Source organism: Callithrix jacchus, chromosome 9 (assembly GCF_049354715.1).
Source record: "Callithrix jacchus isolate 240 chromosome 9, calJac240_pri, whole genome shotgun sequence".
Lineage (NCBI taxonomy): Eukaryota > Metazoa > Chordata > Mammalia > Primates > Cebidae > Callithrix > Callithrix jacchus.
Window position 1 is genome coordinate 97943803 of NC_133510.1, and position 23398 is coordinate 97967200.

Below are 23398 nucleotides of genomic sequence, written 5' to 3' on the forward strand. Positions count from 1 at the left end.
GGCACATGCCACCACACCCAGCTAATTTTTGTGTTTTTTGTAGAGACAGGGTTTTGCATGTTGCCCATGTGAATTCAAACTCCTGGACTCAAGTGATCCTCCCACCTCAACCTCCCAGAGTGCTGGGATTACAGGCATGAGCCACCATACCCAGCTGACATTTCTTTAATTGTCTAGAGTTTACAGTTAATAATCAAAATTACAACTGCTACACACTGGGGTCTGTGGGGCAGAACTAGGGGAGGGACAGCAGGGGGTGGGGAGTTGGGGAGAGATAACATGGGGACAAATGCCAGATACAGGTGATGGGGAGAAAGGCAGCAAACACTGCCATGTATGTACCTATGCAGCAATCTTGCATGTTCTTCACATGTACCCCAAAACCTAAAACGCAATAAAATATATATTTTTTTAAATCCATGTCAAATAGATGGAGAAGGTAGAGTTTAATACATTTACTGATAATCTGAACAACTGATAATTACTATAAATACCATAAAAAGATTTTCAATTTATCAATATGTAGACTTACCTTAAGTACTTTACTTATATATAAGCAAACCAAAATGCTATTCATTCAGAAAATGTTTATTGAGGACCAGCTATATGCTAGTCATAAAATGACCAACAAAATTCAGGTCCCAGGCCAGGCGTGATGGCTCACGTCTGTAATCCCAGCACTTTGGGAGGCAGAGGCAGGTGGATCACTTGAAGTCAGGAGTGTGAGACCAGCCTGGCCAACATGGTGAAACCCATCTCTACTAAAAAATACAAAAAAAATTAGCTGGGCATGGTAGCACATGCCTGTAGTCCCAGCTACTTGGGAGGCTGAGGCAGGAGAATGGCATGAACCCAGGAGGTGGAGGTTGCAGTGAGCCGAGATCACACCACTGCACTCCAACCCAGATGACAGAGCAAGACTGTCTCAAAAAAAAAAAAAAAAATTCCATCCTTAATGAACTCATAATCTAAATGAGAAGATGAAAAAAACAAACAGCTTTAATATAGGTGACAAAATCTTTAACGAAGGATGGAAAAATTCTGAAAGAATGGGGTGGAGCAGGTTATTACCTTATTAGGGGTGAGAGGAGGGCAGTACTTGGGACTTGGAGCTGAGCCCTGAAGGGTGAGTGAGGTGATGCCAGGCAGGAAGGAGTTGAGGAGTTCCTTTCAGATGGAGGGAACAGCATGTACATTCCTAACTGAAAATAGTGCCTGCTGGGTAAGCAGGGAGTGCCTCTGGGCAGCAGCCAAAGAGAAGCCTAGAAAGGGAGGCAGAAGCCACACCCTGAAGGACTCCATGGGCCCTGACAATGTGTCTGGACTTGATCTTGTGGGTGATGGAAAGCCACCTCTATGTCTTGACCGGCAACATGATAGACCCGCATGTTGGAAACGTGGTTCTGGCTGACGTAACATGTACTTCCTCCATCACTGAAGTTGTGGCTGCAGATGGAAAAACCACAGGAAGGGAAATAGCCCAGGTGACCAATGATGGTGCAGTGGCAGAAGAATAAGCATCTTCACTTTCTCTTTCAACTTTGATTCCAATGAAAGAAACACATCTGAAAGAGTTCATCTGTTATAACTCAGTTTGATCTCTTCATAAACACCAAATCCTACAATCATATTACAAGAGGAATAATACTGCCTGACCTAGTAATTCCTTGTTTTCAGACAGGGTCTCATTCTGTTGCCCAGGCTGGAGTGCAGTGGCATGTTCATGGCTCACTGAAGCCTCAACCTCCTGGGCTCAAGCCATCCTCCCACCTCAGCCTCCTGCGTAGCTGGGACTGCAGGCACACAAGCCACCATACCTAGCTAACTTTGTAATTTTTTTTTTTTTGTAGAGACAAGGTCTTGCTATTTTGCCCAAGCTGGTTTTGAACTCCTGTATGCAAGCAATCTGCCCACCTCAGCCTCCCAAAGTGCAGGATTACAAGTGTGAGCCACAGCCCCCGGCTGATCTAGTAATTTCATTTAAAAATTCCCAAGAAAACAATTTAGATGAGAGAAAATAATTTTGCTCAAAGATGTTTTTAACTACTACTTAAAATAGCCAACAAATGAAAATAATTCAAACATCTAAAAATAAAGGATGGTTAAGCCAAATGTCATCTATCAACATGACTAAATATTACACAAACATTAAAGTTAACTATAGCCATGCATGGGAATGTGTATGGGAGCTAAAGCAGACTCCAAGACATGAGATGCACAACAGCTACAAGCTTAAGTACCACCAGGTGCCAGGCCCAACGCTAGGCTCTGGGGACACAGATATACACCAGACAAGGTCCCTGTCTTCCAAACTCACTGTCCACTAGGAAAGCTAGACTCACACAATTGCAACAAGAATAAAGCAAGGCACAATGAGAGCCCAGAGGAGGACTTGCCCAACTTAGAGCCAGCACACAAACACAACACAAATGTGAATGTTCAAGTCTAGAGCAGAATCACTCATCAGTTACAAATCTTGATGACCCCAAACACATACTTATTAATTTTGTTGGCTGAGTGCAGTGGCTCATGCCTGTAATTCCAGCACTTTTGGAGGCTGAGGCAGGCAGATCACCTGAGGTCAGGAATTAAAGACCAGCCTGGCCAACATGTTGAAACCACATCTCTACTAAAAATACAAAAAAAAAAAAAATCAGCCAGGCATGGTGGCACATGCCTGTAGTCCCACTATAGTCCCAGCTACTCAGGAAGCTGAGGCAGGAGAATCACTTGAATCCAGGAGATGGAAGTTGGGGTGAGCTGAGATCACACCACTGCATTCCAGCCTGGGTGATAGAGCAAAACTCTGTCTCAAAAAAAAAATTATTAAATTATCCTGGACATGTAAAACTTAAGATGGGGAACACTCAAATCACCAAGAATATTACATGGAGCCTTTTAAGAGTCCTTGGACACTACTTTGAGAAACAAAGAGCTAATAGCAGGACGGTGCCTGTATTAATCCATTTTCACATTCCTCTAAAGATACTACCTGAGACTGGGTAATTTATAAACAAAATTACTTTTTTGCAATTGTTTATAAAATGGGTTGAATTGACTCTGTTCTGCATGGCTGGGGAGGCCTCAGGAAGCTTACAATCGTGGTAGAAGGTGAAGGAAAAACAAGGCACGTCTTACATGGCAGCAGGAGAGAGAGGGGAAACTGCCAAACACTTTTAAACCAGCAGATTTTGTGAGAACTATCACAACAATATCATGGGAAAACCACTGGGGATTACAATTCAAGATGAGATTTATGTGGGGACACAGAGCCAAACCAAATCACCTCCAGTGGACAGGAATGAAGACAAAGGCCCAATAGCATCTGGCTCCTGATTAGGGTCAAGAGGAAGGAAGAGTCAGAGATGATCTCGAAGTCTGAAGCCTCTGCGTCTGGAAAAATGGCAACAGGGTCCCTGAAATAAGAAACCTAAAAGGAAAGATCAGGTTTGAGAGTAAGAATACGTTCTATTTTTCATATATTGAGTTTGAGAAACATTTAAGAGTAGGAAAGTGGTGGTATTCAGGACTTCACTGAAAATTATCTCTGGAGACGTGGAGGCACAGGGTGGAGACCCAGCATCCAAAGACATCTTCCAGGCTGGGCATGGTAGCTCATGTCTGTAATCCCAGCACTTCAGGAGTACAAGGCAGCAGGATCACTTGAGGTCAAGAGTTCAAGACCAGCCTGGCCAACATGGTGAGACCCCATCTCTATTAAAAATACAAAAAAATTAGGCTTGGTGGTGTGCACCTGTAGTCCCAGCTACTTGGGAGGTTGAGGTTAGAGAACTGCTTGAACCCAAGAGGCTGCAGTGAGCCAAGATCACGCCACTGTACTACAGCCTGGGTTACAGAGCAAGACTTCATTTCAAAAAAATCAAAGTCATCTTCCAGAGATAGCTGAAGCTTGAAATGGATGCTACACAACAGGTATGAACACATCCAACTGCATTACTATATGTACAAGATACTCCTGCTAGCCCCTCACATATTTATAGGTATCTACTTACTTTCAAAGGATTTTCTCCGTAAAGTTAATAAAAACAGGGACATGGTATAAAGGATCAGAGTGAATACACTGATCTCATATTTTTCCATCGGAAAAATTCTCTACTTTTTTTTTTTTTTTCTTTTGAGATGGAGTCTTGCTCTGTCACCAGGCTGGAGTGCAGTGGCACAATCTCAGCTCACTGCAACCTCTGCCTCCCAGCTTCAAGTGATTCTCCTGCCTCACCCTCCCAAGTGGCTGGGACTACATGTGCATGCTACCATGCCCGGGTAATGTTTGTATTTTTAGTAGAGATGGGTTTTCACCATGTTGGCTCTTGACCTCTTGATCTGCCTGCCTCAGCCTCCAAACGTGCTGGAAATACAGGCATGAGCCACTGCACCCGGCCAAATTCTCTACTTTTATAATGAATACCATTTGAAAAGATGATTTTATTTTATTTTATCTTTTATTTTTTGAGACGGGGTTTCGCTCTTGTTACCCAGGCTGGAGTGCAATGGCGCGATCTCAGCTCACCACAACCTCCGCCTCCTGGGTTCAGGCAATTCTCCTGCCTCAGCCTCCTGAGTAGCTGGGATTACAGGCATGCGCCACTGTGCCCAGCTAATTCTTTGTATTTTTAGTAGAGACGGGGTTTCACCATGTTGACCAGGATGGTCTCGATATCTTGACCTCGTGATTCACCCGCCTCGGCCTCCCAAAGTGCTGGAATTACAGGCATAAGCCACCGCGCCCGGCCCGATGATTTGATTTTAATATAAAGCTCATTTTTTCTACAGTGATTTATTTCGTGATCATCTTCCTTCTAGCCTGTGAACTTCTGAGATAAGGAATATAGAACTATGCCTTATTTAAACTGCTAACAAGGTACCTGGAAAATAGTAAATACTTAACATTTGTGGTAGGAATTTTGCAAACAGAAGAATATTTTGTTGTGGCTCTCAAACATCAGGAATTTGCAGAGTACTATATGAGAGCATTTGTGTATATGAGCATACTACTGAATTCTACTGTGGTAAACAATCTGGGCTTCCAGTGTGGAGGTGGATGCTTTCATTCATGTGAAATCTACAATTACTCACATGTAAATTAGCAGCAATGCATAAAATGTGAGAAATTCACATTTATCTTTTTAGTACTACTGAGATTCTTTTTGTGTTTGTGATCTATATGTGCCAACACCATAATTGTGTTATTTCCAGAAATAACTCAAAAAGACATTTTCAGTGATGAGTTTTGAGTAGCAAAACTGGAAAGAATTTTGTCAATCTGTTGTACGTTTTCGATGTGCACAATCTAGGCTTTCTTTCACAGATATGCTTCAATGCACAGAAGAAGGTGAAAACACCACCATAAATCTTGGGGCTGCAGAGGGAGAGCTAAAGGAGGAAAAACATAATTTGGGTTCATTCACTGGGTGGGACAATGAAAGACCAGCTCTTGCTCTACTTCTACTTGCTGAAGCAGACGTCCCCAAGAAGATAAAGGGAAGATATTTTGTGCCCTTCCTGGCCCTCCCTCTTCCTATACCTTTATTGTTCATGAAGACAAATGGTATGAAATGTCAGTGGAATACTGCAAGCTAGGATTGAAGGAAGTATTTAGTTTACTTAACTCCATTGCTGAGGTTTATGGAACATATAAGAGTTTCCCGAAGTCTAAAAAAATTAGACTTCTAGGTCCTATCATAGAAATTCTGAGTCTGGGGTGAGCCTGGGAATTTGTATTTTCTGAAAGCCGCACTCACTCCCAAATAACCAGCCCAGTTTGTGAACCATGAATTCTCACTTGTCAGAATCAAGGGAGACAGTTTACCTTTGCCAAGTCTGAGAGACTACACTCAGACTTGGCCAACGTAAACTGTCTCCCTTGATTCTGACAAGCCGAGTGCATGTCAATCATCTCTATTTCACAGATGAGAAAAATAAGTCACAAGCCTGTATGTGCCAGTTTAGACGCCATAGTGCAATGACATCCATTACACCATTATTTAAGCACCAAATTTCTGAGCACAGGTGAACTCTAACCTGATCTTGGGTCTCACCTCACAGAGTATCCATGCAACCAACCAATTAATAACCATGGTGTGCCTGAACAGTTCCTGCATCTGTCCATAGTTCAGAGAGCCCTCTACATCCCAAGTAACCACTCTTCACCATATTAAAAAAATCCATTCAAATAGAACTTCAATAAATTTGTAGTAGAGCGCACAGCTTGTTATACTCTCAACTAATTTTATTTTATAACCTGTAATGAGAAATTATCTGAAGATGAATAAAGAAAACAAACGGATCTTTCCAAACCCATTTCTGTAAAGGAAACAGCATCCTTGCCCTCACTACCAACTTTTGTAACATTCTATTGAATGCTAATTGCTTTATTTTTATTTTAATGTATAATTCTACATTTCTGATTAATGTAACTTACCAGGATCCCAAAGAATAGAAATGAGATCCCATGTCATCAAGAAAGGATGCCATAAGCATCGAGCAGAGGTGTGTGAGGGAGAGAGACAAGGCAGCAAGTGATGAAGGCAGAAGACTGAAATATCCTGGTTTCAGTTGAGTTTCTCGTTTTCTAGCCATGTCGCTCTGCATGACCTACTGAATATGGAGACGGGCTTTGGCAGAAAAGGATGGCTCATGTACTGGAAAACAAAGTACAGGCACACCTGGAACACATTAGAGGAATCTCTAATGCTTTAGGGCAGATGGTGGCAAATTACAGTCCACCAGCCAAATCTAGCCCATGACCTGTTTTAGTATGATCCACAAGCTAAGAGTGTTTTTTGCATGTTTAAATAATTGAAGAAAAAAATCAGAATAATAGTATTTTATGACATGTGAAAATGAGATGAAATCCAGACTTCAATGTCCACAAGTAAAGTTTTATTGGAACACAACCACACTCATTCATTTCATGTGTTGTCCACCCTTGCGTTTACATTTTAAGGCAGAGTTCAGTCATTGCAATAATAGACCCTATGGCCCACAAAGACTAAGCTATTTCCTATCTGCCTCTTCACAGAAAAAGTTCGTCAACCCCCATTTTAGGGCAAAGTAGGGGTGTTAGGTTGCTTCATGAAAACTGACTCTGTCTAGCCTTAGTTTGCTGAATATGAAATAACATACTGAACTTAGAATCATCTCAAATACATTTCCTTTGATATTGACCTGTAAAGTATACTACGATCTAGTTATCCCCACCTGAATGTCCCAATGTTGGATTGAGACTATTCCTGTGGCTTTTTGGCCCAAAAACAGAGGCGGGGAAGGGCTTCGGCACATTCAATCTCATTACTGGGATGATGAATGCATAAAGAGAGGAGCCCAGGATACTAACCCAGCAGAACCCTCTGCACAGGCTGCATCTGAGTCTTCCTTTTAGCAAAGGGAATAGGTAGCTTTACTCTGTCAACAACCACCTGGAGCACTGTTGTCGTTTTCCCAGCATTGATATTCAAAAATCAGAACTGCAGCAGGTAAAGCATAATTCAGAGTTGAATAGCAGGAGTCACTGTACTCCCTTCCACTGAAGGCAGGAGGGGAGCCTATCAGAGTCCAGACAGTTCTGGTCTATTAGCGGCAGCCTGATTTTTGCCATTTCTGAAGGCAACACAAATTATAAAGCATTTGCTACTGTTGCACCAGTCAGCTAATTCAATTGTCAGACCATTTCAAACCCTGTAATTTGGATGGGAAAGAGAGAGGGAGCCTTGCTCTTATGAACTGCCTGTTGGACTATTCCATGTCACAGCTTGCTTGGGGGTGAGAATAAGAAAGCATTCACTATCAGGAAATTAACATTTGTAAATACCCTGGAAAGCTAAATAATAAGCATAATGGTTTAGAATCCAAGTAACCATCATGTTTCATTATTAAAATTGCAAGAAAATATTTTAATTGGTGGCTTTACTACACACATTGATTGTTGGTTTAACTGTTATAGTATTTTACTCACTTTTCAAACTACATGTAATTCAGTCCTCTTTCCCAGTGTTTTTACCTAAACCCTCTGTGAATGACACTTTCCAGTTTCATAATATAACTAGTCCTTAGATTCCAAGGTAATAAAGGTGCCCTTCTACTTAAAAGCTCCATAGGCTTATTTCCCTCTGGCAAACTTAAATATGCTTTAATGAGCCATTACACTCATTTGAATTCCAGTTCTGTCAGTGACTAGCTGGATGTGTGTGGATCCAAAACCTCATTTCCCTGAGCCCCAGTCTCCATCAGAGAAAATGGAAGTGATGCTATTACTTCTAGTGGTGGTCTTTGACTCAGTAAATGGACTTTAAAGATCACTGAATTGGCCTCTTGGTGCTTACCATAGGCTGTGTTCTTACACTGACTGTATAGAAAGAGGAGATGGAGTAAACCTATCCATATAAACCTCAGCTCAAGTTCAGGCCCCATGCCTGGTCTGTACTGCGAATGGGGGAACACAGAATTGAAAAAAAAAAAAATCATTGAATTATACATTTAAAACAAGTCAATTTTACAATATATAAATCATTCCTCAAGAAAGCTGTTAAAATTTTAATTTAAAAAAACTGCTAAAGACCAGCCTGGATAACATAGAAAGACCCCGTCTCCAAAGAAAAAAATTTTTTTTTCTTTTTTTGGAGATGGAGTCTTGCTTTGTCTCTAGGCTAGAGTACAGAGGCGCAATCTCGGCTCACTGCAACCTCCACCTCCCAGGTTCAAGCGATTCCCCTGCCTCAGCCACCTGAGTAGCTGGGATTACAGGCACGTGCCACCACACACAGCTAACTTTTTGTATTTTAATAGAGACAGGGTTTCACCATGTTGGCCAGGATGGTCTTGACCTCCTGACCTGGTGATCTGCCCGCCTCAGCCTCCCAAAGTGCTGGAATTACAGGCATGATCCACTGTACCCAGCCAAAAAACTTTTTTTGATTGTAGTTAAAAGAAGGCTGGGTGTGGTGGCTCATACCTGTAATCTCAGCACTTTGAGAAGCTAAGGCAGGAAGATCACTAGAGGCAGGAGTTCCAGACCAGCCTGAGCAACTAAACAAGACTTTATCTCTACAAAAAATAAAAATAAATAATGTAATTAAAAGCAAAAATTAAAAGAGGCAGCCATGACCCATAAACTATCAGTGAATAAAGCAAGATAGGAATGTCTGCAGAATAAAGAATGCAACTGTAAAATACAGGAAAACATGCTATTTGAGCAGAAGAGACCAGGAGAAGGTCAGAGTAGCTAGATCATGCTTGAGGGAAAAAAATGGAACTTCAAAGAATGTGTTCAGAAGTCATGTCCTGTTTAAAATTAAATTCCCCTGACACCACAATTTCTCTCTCCTGTCTAAAGTCATGTCCTGTTTAAAATTAAATTCCCCTGACACCACAACTCCTCTCTTCTGTCTGGAAAAGTTAATCACTTTTTATTCTAGGCTATATTTTAGATATGCTTTTGCTAATGTAGTCATCACACTGCATGGTAACTATTTGTTTTAAAGTCTGATCATCAGTAAACCGAGTTCTCAGAGCTCAGGGGCCATGTATTTTGGCAGTCCTAGTCCCTAACTCAGCCCAAGAATGTTAGCTAAATGAATGAATAAATGTTGCTTACTGCAAAAAGGAAAAAGATGGTTTTGAAGAGTCAATGAAATATACATATGTATATGCAAAATGTGTGTATGTATTAGCACAATGCATTGCAGATAGCAATCATTAAGTGGTGATTCTTTTTATTATTACTACAGTTCAAGTCCATTTTGAAGCAAATCTAGTCTAACAATAACAAAATGTTCAAATGCATGGAAAATAAGTAAATCTAATTTTAGATGATCCCCTGCCCTATTGCTAAGGTTTAAAGGCCTGGATATGGGCCATATTTCAAAAAGCCTCACAGAGCCATCTACAATTTGTGATCAAAATCCTCCACACTCACTGTTAGCATCAATTCCACTCTCACTAAACCTTGTGCTTGCAGGCTTGTTGCCATTTGAGTAGCAGTTGATGGGCTTTCTGAGGATTCATTCTTCAAGATTTTGGTCTGAATGAGAAGAGAGGAAATGGATAAATTCCTGAACATACAACCTACCAAGAATGAACCAAAAATAGACAGAAAACCTGAACAGACCAATGATGAGCAATGAAACTGAATCAGTATTAAAAAATATCTCCCGAAAAGAGAAGCCTAGGACCAGATGACTGTCTCGTGGAATTCTACAAGACTTATGAACAAGAACAACACTTATTCTTCTCAAAGTATTCCAAAAAATTAAAGATGAGAAAATTCTTCCTGAGTAATTCTATGAGGAATGAATTACCCTGATGCCACAAGCAGACAAGGACACACACAAAAAATAAAACTACAGGCTAGACGTGGTGGCTCATGCCTATAATCCCAGCACTTTGGGAAGCTGAGGTAGGTGAATCACCTGATGTCAGGAGGTTGAGCCTAGCCTGGCCAACATGGTGAAACTCTGTCTCTACTAAAAACACAAAAAATTAGCTGGGCATGGTGGCAGGTGCCTGTAATCCCAGCTACTCAGGAGGCTGAGGCAGGAGAATTGCCTGAACCCAGGAGGCAGAGGTTGCAGTGAGCTGAGATAGTGCCACTGCACTCCAGCCTGGATAACGAGAGCAAAACTCTTTCTCAAAAATAAAATAAATAAAACTACAGACCAGTATCGCTGATGAATATAAATGCAAAAATTTCTCAACAAAATACAAGCAAGCTGAATCCAACAACACATCAAAAAGATAATACATCATAATCAAATGGGATTTGTATCTCAGGGATGCAAGGATGGTTCAACACACGCAAATCAATAAATGCATTACATCAACAGAATAAAGGACAAAAACCATGAATATCTCAACAGATACAGAAAAAGCATTTCATAAACTTCAACATCTCTTTATGACAAAAACTCTCAACAAATTAGGGACAGACGGCACATGCCCTCAACATAATAAAAGCCATAGATGACAAGTCATTGGCTACAATCATACTGGAAGGCTTTTATGAATCCCTCAGACTAGGTTAGGAACACCCACTACAGTCCCCCAGTAACTGATCCTTCCTTTGCAACAATATATGCTACAATTCATAGTATTGCTTAACTCTCTTCTCAGAGCCTGCAAAGTCTGCAAGATCAGAGCCATACAGAGCTTGTTTACACACAGTGGATTTCTAGCACACAGAAGGAAGTCAATGTTAAAATATGTATTTGATGAGTGTTACCACATTACATTTAGTCTGCATGCAAACACCTATGAAACAGCCTCAGTTCTTTCCTTCAGCTTGAGGATATGCACAATTCTAAACTCAAAAAGTTACATATTATCTGCAGTATTCATATTTGATTTTCTTGATGCTTTGGTGAATGTGTCTCTACCAGCAGAGCAGCTGATCAAAAGAAGCAAGAGGTGGCAAGACTCGAAACTAGTCAGCTGGATTTTCTAATCTTTTTTTTTAAGCCCCATGTATTTTTCAACACTGTTTCACCTCAGTTACAAGGGAGGCACAATACCCAAAATCTTGTCAGAATTAGAATGATTAAACTAGAAAGCCTTTTGGCAAGAGAACAGAAAGTTCCTATTTTGTGTGGATGCTGGGATTTTCAGCCTAAATCACAGCTGGGTGTACTCACCACTGCCAGGGACAGAGGATGCATGAAAGTTTACTAGCAGTTTATCTAGGGCAGAAGCTCTCAATTTTAAATTCCCAAACTTCCAACCCATCCTTCTTTTTTTTAAGCATAAATATAAGAGCACAGACTCTGGCGCCAAAATGCCTCATTTAAAATCCCTGCTACATCATTTATTAGCCATGGTATGTTGGGAAAATTACTTAGCATTCAGCATCTAGCTTCCTCACTTGAAAATGGGAATAAAACAGCATCTATTTAATAGGTTTGTTGTGAGGCTTAGATGAGTTAATTACACGAAAGGAGCTTAGAGTACAGGCTGAGTAAATATTAGCTATCCTTATCATTAAACATAGCTAGAGGCATAGAAATAGGTGTGGAGGAGAAGGGATGTGAAACAGACAAGAGAAAACAGAAGCAAAAGTAATCTGCTGTGTAATGGTGAGAATGGAGCACTTTCCACAGACCTCAGGAAAACCCTTCAGTGCAGGTGAATCCATCCAAGCCACATGGCCAGTGAATAGTTGTGCTAGACTTAAACCCCGTTTGTCTCCAGAGATCCAGTCCTGAACCACCAAGAAACACTGTCTCCCTTCTTCATCCCTTCCCCTTTAGGGAAAGGAATTCCTGGGTTGCAAAGGGAAGTGAAAGGATGTGAGGAATGAAAAGAAAGAATGTAAAACAAAAGAAGGTCAGACTCATCTGTTTTCTCCATTTATAAGAGGTAAAATGACAGGTTTCCCTTTATCATCCCTTCACAGTCATAAAAGAGCCCGCTGTCTCTGAAGACACTTAGCTTTGATTTCAGTAGGCCAAGCTGAAATCAAAATCACTGTTAAAGAATTCAAAAGACTGACAGATCCTTCTCAACCCAGCAAGATCCAAAAGTAAAATAGAAATGATGGATATTAAATGCAAAGAGTAGGCAGGAACAGTGGATGGGGTCATTAGGGACACAGGAATCTCACCTCTGTCTAGAGTGGCAAGACTAGCAGAGGTGCTCTAGAGTCAGAAAGACAAAAGGATTCAAATCCTAGTTTGGCTCTGTAATATCAGAAAAATGACTTAACTTCTCCAAGAATCATTTTTTCATCTGTAAAATGGGGATAAGAACATCTGCCTCTCCATGGATAAACCACTTTGAAACAGTTTCTAAGAAGAAACTGGGAGACAGGCATTCACACTGGTAGATATGTAAACTGGCCCAATCTCTATCGATGCAATCTGGTAATACTGCTCTTTTTCAAACTTACATAGCACTTAAAATGTGTCAGGTACTACACTAGGCACTTTACAAATATTCGATTCTTGTGGCACATTGTAAAAATGGTAGCAGTGAATCCCTTCACTGTATCCCCGCATCCCTGACCTTTGAGAGTCCCCTCCCACACAGACTCTGAGCTTGGCCATGTGATTTGCTTTGGTCAATGGAACAGCAGCAAATGTAACAGAAGCAGAGGCTTGAAAAGTGCTTGAGCTCTGCCCTCCTATGCTACACTATGGAACCCTGAGACCACCATGCAAAGAAGCCTGAGCTAGGCTACTGGAGCATGAGAGGTTGCATCCTGTCCCAAATGAGTCCCCGATGACCAACACACCTGTCAAGCACCAGACATGTGAGTGAGGCCATCCTAGACTGTCTGGCCTCCAGCGGACCCACAAGCTGACCACAGAAGCAGAACCAGAAGAGCCACCCAACCAACCCATAGATTTGTGAGCCAAGTAAAATAGTTATTTTGTAAGCCATTATGATTTGGGGTGATTTGTTGTACAACACAAACTGATAGAATCCACATAACAATCCTATTAAGTAGCTAATATTATCATCCCCATTTTGCAAATAAAGCAACTGAGGCAAAGAGGGGTTAAGTGACTTGCACCACATGTAAATGGCAGAGCCAAGACTCAACTCAAAGCAATCTGTCTACAGGTCTATGCTCCTAACTCCTACACTATGTTGCTTTACCTACTAAAAATACAAGTATTCATAACACTTGACCCAGAAATTCCACTGCAATTTATCATATGAATATGCTTGCACACATACAAAATCATGTATATATAAGATTATTCACTGCAGCATTGTTGATAATGGCAAAGTACCAGAAAAAAGTTCCAGTGCAGGCATACCTCGTTTTATTTTACTTCCCTTTATTGAATTTCATAGATATTGTCTCTTTTACTAATTGAAGGCTTGTGGCAACCCTGTGTCTAGCAAGTCTATCTGCACCATTTTCCAACAGTATATGCTCATTTCATGTCTTTGGGGCACATTTTGGTAATTCTCTCAATATTTCAAACTTATGCATTATTACTATATCTGTTATGGTGATTTGTGACCACCGGTCTTTAATGATACTATCCTAATTGTTTCAGGGCACCACGAACCATACACATACAAAATGGATAACTTACTGTATAAATGTGGTGCATATCCTGACAGCTCCACCCACCAACTCTTGCAAAAAGCCAGGCCTGTTGCCCTGAATGGTCAGCCAAGTTGTAAACGCAAAGGAAAAGTTCTTGAAGGAAATTGAAAGTGCTACTTCAGTGAACACATGAATAATATAAAAGCAAAACAGCCTTATTGCTGAAGGGGAGAAAATTTTAGCAGTCTGGATAGAAGATCAAACCAGTCATAATTCCCTTAAGCCAAAATGCAATTCAGGACAAGGTGCTAACTCTCTTTAATCCCACAAAGGCTGAAAGAGGTGAAGAAGCTGCAGAAGAAAAGTTTGAAGCTGGCACAGGTTAGTTCATGAGGTTTAAGGAACAAAGGCATCTATATAACACAAAAGTGCAGGGTGAAGTGGCAAGTGCTGATGGAATAGCTGTAGCAGGTTATCTGGAAGAGGTAGCTAAGATCAATGATGAAGGTGACTACACTAAATAACAGATTTTCAGTGTAGACCAAACAGCCTTATATTGGAAGATGTCAGTCGACTTACATAGCTAGAGATGAGAAGTCAGTGCCTGGCTTCATAGCTTCAAAAGACAGGCTGACTCTCCTGTTAGGGACTAATGTAGCTGGTGACATTAAGTTGAAGCCAGTGCTCATTTACTGTTCTGAAAATCCTTGGACTCTTAAGAATTATGCTAAATCTACTTTGCCTGTGTTCTACAAATGGCATCACAAAGCCTGGATGATGGCACATCTGTTTACATCATGGCTTACTGAATATTTTAAGCCCATCGTTGAGACCTACTACTCAGAAAAAAAAAGATTCCTTTCAAATATTAATGCACATTGACAATGCACTTAGTCATCCAATATCTCTGATAGAAATATCCAAGGAGATTAATGTTGTTTTGTGCCTGCTAATACAACATCCATTCTTCAGGCCATGAAAAAGAAGCAATTTCAACTTTCAAGTCTTTTGACTTAAGAATACATTTTGTAGTGTTAGAGCTGCCATAGTGATTCCCTGGTAGCAAAATAAATCGAAAACCTTATAAAAAGGATTTACCATTTTTACATGCCATTAACAATATTCTTAAGAGAAACATTTAAAATATCAACATTAATAGGAGTTTAGAATATGATTCCAACTCTTATGAATGACTTTGGGAGGTTCAAGACATCAGTGGAGAAAGGAACTGTACTGGAAACAGCAAGAGAACCAGAATTAGAAGCGGAGCCTGAAGATGCGACTGAATTGCTGCAATCTCATAATAAAACTTGAATGGGTGAGGCTTCTTATGGTTGAGCAAAGAAGTGGTTTCTTGAGATGAAACTACTCCTGGTGAAGATGCTGTGACATTGTTGAAATAACAACAAATAATTAGAATTTTACATAACTTTAGTTGATAACGCAGGGAGGATTTGAGAGGATTGACTCTAATTTTGAAAGAAATTCTACTACAGGGGAAATGCTATCAAACAACATCACATGCTACGTAGAAGTCTTTCATGAAAGGAAGCATCAATCAATGCAGCAAACTTCATAAGAAATTGTCACAGCCACCCCAACCTTCAGCAACCACCACTCTAGTCAGTCAGTAGCCTTCAACACTGAGGCAAGACCTCCACCAGCAAAAAGATTATGACTCGCTGAAAGCTCAGACAATTGCTGGCAATTTTAGCAATAAAGTATTTTTATTTAAGATATATATAGTATGCTTTTTTAGATATAATGCAATTGCATACTTAATAGACTACAGTGTAGTGTGAACATAACTTTTATATGCACTATGAAACAAAAAATTGTTTGATTCGCCTTTTAGATATTCACCTTATTGGGACAGTCTGGAATCAAACCTACAATATCTCTGAGTTATGCCCGTATATTTACATAAAGGTTTCCCATTTACAGCTGTAAAGAGAACTTGGGCTGGGTGCAGTGGCACCACACCTATAATCCTAGCACTTTGGGAGGCCAATATGGGAGGATTCCTTGAGCCAAAGAGAGTTCGAGACCAACCTGGGCAACATAGTGAGACCCCTATCTCTACAAATAAAAAAAAAAAATTAGCCGGGTGTGATGGCATGCGCCTGTAGTACCAGCTACTCCAGAGGCAGAGGCGAGAGGGTCACTTAACCACAGAAGGTTGGGGCTGCAGTGAGGTAGAATTGCACCACTGCACCTCTGTCTGGGAAACCGTCTCAAGACTCTGTCTCAAAAAAAAAAAAAAAAAAAAAATATATATATATATATACATATATATATACATACACACACACACATGTAGAGAGAGAGAACTTCATAAATCTATAAATACTGATCTTGATGTATCAGAGAAAAAAGCATGATGAAGAAGAGTGTACCTCTATGCTACTACCATTTGTGCTTTTAAAATGAAAAGTATAAATATATAACTGCTTATATATGCATAGGTTATTTCTAGAGGGACACAAGAAATGGGTTTAACATCAATTGCTTCTAGGAAAGGGAACTAGCTGGTTGGGCAACAGAATAGGAAGGCTCATTTCGTTGTAAGCTTTGCATATCTTTTGAATTTTACACTGCATAAATGTATCAGCTATTAATTTTTAACTTAAAAGGTTGTTACAAAAATGAAGACAGCTGCCACAAATAATCAATATATAGTAGCTACCAGCCTGGGCAACATAGTGAGACCTCATCTCTACAGAAAATTAAAAAATAAGGTGGGAGGATCTCTTGGGCCAAGGAAGGAGAGGCTGCAGTGAGCCGTGATGGTGCCACCGCACTGCCACCTGGGTGACAGAGTGAAACCCTGCCTCAAAAAAAAAAGTAGCTACCATTATAATTATTCTCCCACAATTGCTTTCTAACTTTTTCTAACATAAATAATTTTTTAAGGCAGCCAATCCTCTGTAACTCCTGGCTTGCATGGAAAGAGTTCATTTTGGATTCAAAAATAAAGAAGGACATACGAGCTAGCTATGTGAAGAGGCAAAAGAAGACCCAACCATGGGATTCCCTGGTGTTCAAAGCACTGGACAGCACAGCATGCACCACATCAGCCTTTGGTTGGAGTCTATTTGGGCTGCCACAATCAAATCCCAATGACTGGGCGGCTTATAAACAAACAAACAAAAAATGCATGTCTCACAGTTCTGGAGGCTGGAAAGTCCAAGATCAAGGCTCCAGCAGATTCCGTATCTGGTGAAGGCCCACTTTCTGGTTCAGAGAGGATGTCTTCTCACATCATGGAAGGGGCAAGGTAGCTCTCTGGGGCCTTCTTCATAAGGCACTATTCCCATTCATGAGGGTTCTGCCCTTGTGACCTGATCACCTCCCAAGGCCCACCTCTTAATACCATCACCATGAGGGTTAGGATTGCAACATATGAACTGCAGGGGACACAAACATTCAGACCACAGCTTCGCTCTTCAGCGCAACCCAAATACCGGGCATCTTCTGTGCTCCTACTCTGTACATTCCCTACGGACCTTCTCTTTTATTCAAGGTCACCAAATGAAAGTAATTACGTCGGATTCCAACAGTGTGTCTGCACACTCTCACACTCTGCAATTACTGATCTGCCACAGTTGATGGGTTGCCACATGCATCTGCCAAACTGCCAAATTCTCTGCTTCTCTAGAACCAGACAGGGTCTGGAACTGGAACAAGAAATTTATAGGCAACAGAGTGTAATGTCAAGAGCCAGGGATTTGGAGACCAGCAAACCTGGGCACAAACCCCAGCTCCAACATTCAGCTAGGTGAAGTTACTTTCTGAGCTTGTTACTGCCATCTGTTAAATGGTGACAGCATTTACCTCTCACAGGACTCTTGCTAATGCATGTACCACGGTACCAGGTACACAGTGAATGTTCACTTCATGGTGGCCATTTTCATTGTCTTCGGGGTATTCTAATCGAGGCTAACCACCTTCTTTCTTCCATCTCTCTTTCTTTTTCTTTCTCACATACACCACCCCCAACAATTAGCAGCCTTAGGTGTACATAAAAGGATTCCTGTCTCTCCCTTCTGCTCACATCAGTAAGCTCAGTTGACTCTACCTCAAAAAAATCCCCCATCTCTCTACCTCTCTCCAGAACTCCTCCACATACAAGTGATCTACAATCTAATTTTTTTTTTCAGACAAAGTCTCGCTCTGTCGCCAGGCTGAAGTGCAGTGGTACAATCTCAGCTCACTGCAACCTCCACCTCCCAGGTTTAAGTGATTCTCCTGCCCCAGCCTCCCAAGTAGCTGGGACTACAGGTGTGCACCACCATGCCCAGCTAATTTTTGTATTTTCAGTAGAGACGTGGTTTCACCATGTTGGCCAGGATGGTCCTGATCTGATCTTGTGATTTGCCCACCTCAGCCTCTCAAAGTGATGGGATTACAGGTGTGACCCACCGTGCCCCGCCTAAAATCCAAATTTCTAACTATGACCAACAAGGCCCTAGAGGACTTGTCCCCTGCCTGTCTCAGCCTCATCTCATTGCACACTCACCCCCTACACACTCCACCCTGCTCCCGCCCCGGTGTCATCTGTTCCTGACCCAGAGTCTGTGCCTCAAAGCTCTTCAGTCTGGACCAATCTTTCCCTGAACCTCCACACAGCTTCTTTTCATCACGTAGTTCACAGCTCAAATGTCGACCCCTCAGAAATGTCTTCATTTCTAATCACCCAAACTAAAATGCTTCCCTTCCCCGACTCATTCCTCATTCCCCGACTCTTCGTCCTGCCCCCTATTTTCTTCATAGCACTAATCACTATCTGAAATTACATTATTTGTACATTTGTTTACTACTTTCTTATCTGATTTCTCAATTTGAATGTGGCCTCCAAGAGAACAAGGCCTTTGTCTGTCATGTTCTTCACAGTATCCCTAGAGCTCAGAACAGCACCTGCACATATCAGGTGCTTAATACACATGGAGGTGGGAGCTGGGGATTTAAAATGCACATTACTGAGCCCCAGTTTCAGAGATTCTGACTCATTAAGTTTGAAACAGGGCCTAGGAATCTGCATTTTCAGCAAGCATCCATCTCCTTCATCCTAAGGCAAGTAGGAGGCAGATCACATGTTAAGACACTCTGGTCAACGCCCTCCATCTCCAAATCATGATTCTCTCTCTAACACGCACTACTTAGGCCTACGGATCCCATTCAGGCTCCTTTCTTTAATTACTCTGGGCCACTGAGGGTTAAAAAGGAGGCTGCTGACCTCTGAATTTTGAATTCAAACAAGTAACCTCACCATGGCCAGTTTCCATTTCTGCTGCATGACAAACTAGCTGGCCAGCCTGGCTGGAATCCTATTCTTCCCAGAAACACCTGAGCAGATCTTGACTAGCTCCAAAGGTATAAGCCAGGTAAATTTCGGTGTCAGCTCACCTAGAGACTTTCCAGGGTCAGCTGGGGCCAATTAGCATTTGCTCTATACTCCCTGCAAACACACCCCCCTCAAGACACACACAGAGATCACTTAATTCTGGTACCACCAGAAAAAAGAGGCCCAAGTTCCATTGGAAACAACCCAGCCGCTGAGAGGCAGAAATCTATGAAAGGGTCACTCAGGTGACCAAAGCAATTGGCACATACGTTCCTTACAACAAGCCAAACCCAAGCTTTAACCTAGAGAAAGGCATGGGCTCTGGAAGGAGAATCTTACTTTGTTTTTTTTTGGTTTGTTTTTGGGGCATTTCCCCCAGCATTTCTTCTCAGTCTTGTCTCTCCAGAAAACACCCCTCCACCCCTTCCTGGGCGCCTAAACTGTCTTCAGGGTGGCCTTAGGAGGTCTGGGACAACGAGGAGGGTACCTAATAGGATTTCCTTAAGTTTCCTGTACTGTTTTCCACACTGTTAAATGCCGAGATCCTGTATTTGATTAAAGTACCTTCCATTTCCAAAGTTAAAACACAAACGGCACTCCGGGTCTGAAAGTCACCAACACCTTCGCGTCAATTAACTTCCCCCGACAAGCAACATCCAGCTGCACTAGGGCCTGCGCGCTCTCGGAGGCTGACAGCAAGCAGCACCAGTGCCCCAAGCTGTCCCTGGAGATGGAAGAGCCCCTCTAGCTGAGCCTGTTTTTCTTTTTTCCACAGGCAGCCCTGGCTGGAGGGTGGGGCTGAGCGCGGAGCCCCCAACACCTGCCGGTAAAGCAGCAGCCGCAGCTCCCGAGGGCGCCCCCGGATAGGAGCTGCGCGCCGTCGGCGGGCGGTGCCTGGGAGGAGACTCGCGCCTTCCAAACGCCGGAGCGCAGCATCCATTCAGGCGAGCCCCACTGCCCCCCAACCCCGGCCCCGGCCTTGACTGGTCGCCCACCTGGCCCGGACCAAGGGCTGACTCCTTCCTTAGGGTGTGTGCGAGAGCCCCACCGACGCCCGGCAGAGTTGCCCGGGCTCTCGAGGAAGGAGCGGGGCGCTGGGCAGCAGAAGGCAGCCAGGCTGGCGTGCGGGGCGCCCGGGAAGGGGCTCGCCCGCAGGCAGGGGGCGGAGCGCCGGGCGCAGCCCACCTTGCAGGCCCCAGCCCAGGGCTCCGACGTGCCGGCGCTGCCGCGAAGAGTGCGGATTCGCAGTACCCATGGCGCCCCTTCACCTCCCTAGTCCGCCGGGGGCGCCCCGGTTCCCCGCCGACGTCCCGCCCCGCAGTGCCCTCACCCTTCCCGCCCGGAGGGCCTCGCCGCACCTCCCCCACCCCCGTGCACTCACCCTCCGCATGGTGCCGGGGCCGTCCGGGACGGGCTCCGAGACGCGAGCACGAGGCGGGCTGGGCTGGCTGGGCCGGCGGCGGCGCTCTGCCGGCCCGAAGCTCCGCGGTGTCCCCGCCTGCACACGCCTGCGCCGCGGCAGCCGAGCTGGCAGGGGGAGGGGCGCGGGCGAGCTGGCCGCGGGGGCGAGCTGGCCGCGGGGTCCCCTGGGCTATCCCAGGCTGCGGCGGCGGCACGGAGCCGGCCAGGGCGCGCCGAGCTCGCGGAGGCCCCCGGCCCCGGAGCCCTTCTTTCCGCGTCGCGGCGTCCCCGCCTCCTCGGGCCGCTGCGCGCCTTTCCTCTTCCTCGAATTCCCGCCCGACCTGGAGCGGAGCGGGTCTCCGATGCCGGACCCGCGGCCCCCAGAGCTGAGCCGGAGAAGCTTGGGGCTGAACGCTGGGCCCACTCTGCGGGGACCCCAAGTTTGAAGAGCAAGAGGGGATTGGCGGAGAGTGCAGATGGCAATTCTCACCGTCTTAAAAGTATCGCCTTACAGTTCTCTCCATGGGAAGGAAATGTGGCCCGCTAATGTCCGTTCCCACTCTTTTCGTTTTCTTTTTAGTTTTTCAGACAGGGTCTCTGTCCCCGATGGCTGAGCGCAGGGGGGCGATCTCGGCTCACTGCAGCCTTGAACTCCCAGGCTCAAGCGATCCTCCCGCCTCAGCCTCCCCAGTAGCTGGGACCACAGGCACACGCTCAACTACACCTGACTAATTTTTGTATTTTTATTCTTTTGTAGAGACGGGTGACTTGCCATTTTGCCTAGGTTGGTCTCGAACTCCTGACCTCAAGCGATCCTCCCGCCACGGTCTCTCAAAGTGCTGGGATGAGGCGTGAGCCACCGCTCCGTCCCTTTTCTATTCCTTGGAATCTGCGATTGTTTTTTGAAAGTCCTGAGCATTCGTAAAGCTTTGCAGGGAGGGGTGGGAAGAGAGTTAAGAGTGGTAAACAGCAGGTCTACCCCGGGCTGGAGGAAACACCGTGGAACAGATAGGGCCTGGTCTCATTCAGGTGAAGAAGCTCGGCGGGGAAGGGGTCTGCAACCTCTTTCCAGCGAAACCTGTGGGTTTTCCTAGCAGTCCCCTGCGTGCACAACTTTCTTTTCAGAATCTACCTCCATACCTCCACCCCAACTTTTCCAAACAACGCGGGAAGCCCATCCCCAAATCCTAATGCTTCTGGCGGGAGGGGGTGGGTGGGGGGGGGGATGAGAAGGGGAAAAAGATATTCCCCCGATCATGAAAACACGGCACATCCTTGAGCCCAGAAGGCAGGATCTAAACCCACAAGAACAGGATGGAATGATGTGGAAAACTCTTCCAGGAAGAAATCTGATTTCATTCTGCTTCGACTGCTGAATAAAGTAAATCGAATATCACGGAACTAACTCAAGGCAGCCTGAATTTTGTGTGGAAAAAAATATCTCTTGTTTGTCAAAGAATCCTTTGAAAAGCATCCAAGGACGCTTGTATTTTCAAAGCGGCTGTGACAGGTATGCAGGCAGACAGCAGTGGGAATGCAAAGGCTGGAGCCCGGTAAACACTTCTCCTGAGTGTTTCAGCTTTGGCATTGCCTTTATGCCAATTATTCTGGCAGATCACCACTGTCAAAGAAATACTTTTACAATTTTCTAAGGTTGATTGTCAGCAGCACTATAGAGACCATAGTATTACACAAAGTACCTTAATGATCTAATGAATAAAAACATTTCATCTGGATATCTCTTTGGTATCTATCAGCACACATAAGGGGAGGAGTGACTGATGTGTTAGGGAGAAGTGTAAGAAATGACAGTGACACTTGCTTCGTCCCTTTTTTACTTTATCTTATGATCTGTATACAGTGGGTATTTTCCTCCCTGGATATGAATCTCTTCTGATTGAGCTTTTATGTTTTTGCCTTTGAGAAAATAACAATGTTAGTAAGTGTACTTATGAGCCATAACTGTGTTATCATTTCAATCCACACAATTCTCTGAAGTATATACTGTGATATTATGGTTTTTCCATACTCCAGCTCAGAGAAGGTAGGAAATTTACCCAAAATCACACAGCTTGTTAGTGGCACAGCCTGGATTTCAACTCAGGCAGTCTGAGACGATAGCCCACTCACTGAATGCCCATGCAATATTGCCCTCCTCTGCTTCATAGAAAAGGTCCAGCTATGTAAAATTGTTCCTGGAAGTAAAAACATAAGTCAGATTAGTCACTTGACATCTCTGACCCTTAGCTTCCTCATCTGTAAAATGACAACTTGGACTAAATAGATGCATTAAAGGCCTAGCCAGAAGTAAAGCTCAAAATTTAGAGTATTACTATGTGAGTATTAGCGTCTCAGTATTCTTGCTCAGCATGGTAAGAAATCTTAACCTGGAGGTACAGTGTTAGCCACTTCATTGGTCTGTGTAATCTCCCCACAACCCCTTGTTTAACACTGCTTGTGCTGCCTTCCACAACATCACCTCTTTCTGCTCCTTCTAATACTCTTTTCTCTGCAAATGTGATATCTAATTGAAATAATGGGTTTTTTTTTTTTTTTTGCTTTTGTTTTTGAAATGGAGTCTTGCTCTGTTGTGCCCAGTCTGAAGTCCAGTGGCTCAATCTCAGCTCACTGCAACCTCTACCTCC

At 43.4% G+C, this 23398-nt stretch overlaps 1 protein-coding gene and 1 non-coding gene across 2 annotated transcripts in view; one reads left to right on the forward strand and one right to left on the reverse strand.

The window, feature by feature from the left end:
- Positions 1-20848, reverse strand: part of TMCC3 (transmembrane and coiled-coil domain family 3) — a 369795-nt gene extending 348947 nt beyond the window's left edge. The window contains exon 1 of the mRNA XM_035257309.3: positions 20734-20848. Coding sequence (XP_035113200.1) covers positions 20734-20742 — 9 coding nt within the window. The 5' untranslated portion in view covers positions 20743-20848. The remainder of the gene's footprint in view (positions 1-20733) is intronic.
- Positions 8323-8459, forward strand: LOC118144689 (small nucleolar RNA SNORA51). The gene has a single exon (XR_004729439.3). It is a non-coding gene; the product is annotated as a small nucleolar RNA SNORA51 (small nucleolar RNA).
- Positions 20849-23398: the final 2550 nt, after the last annotated feature.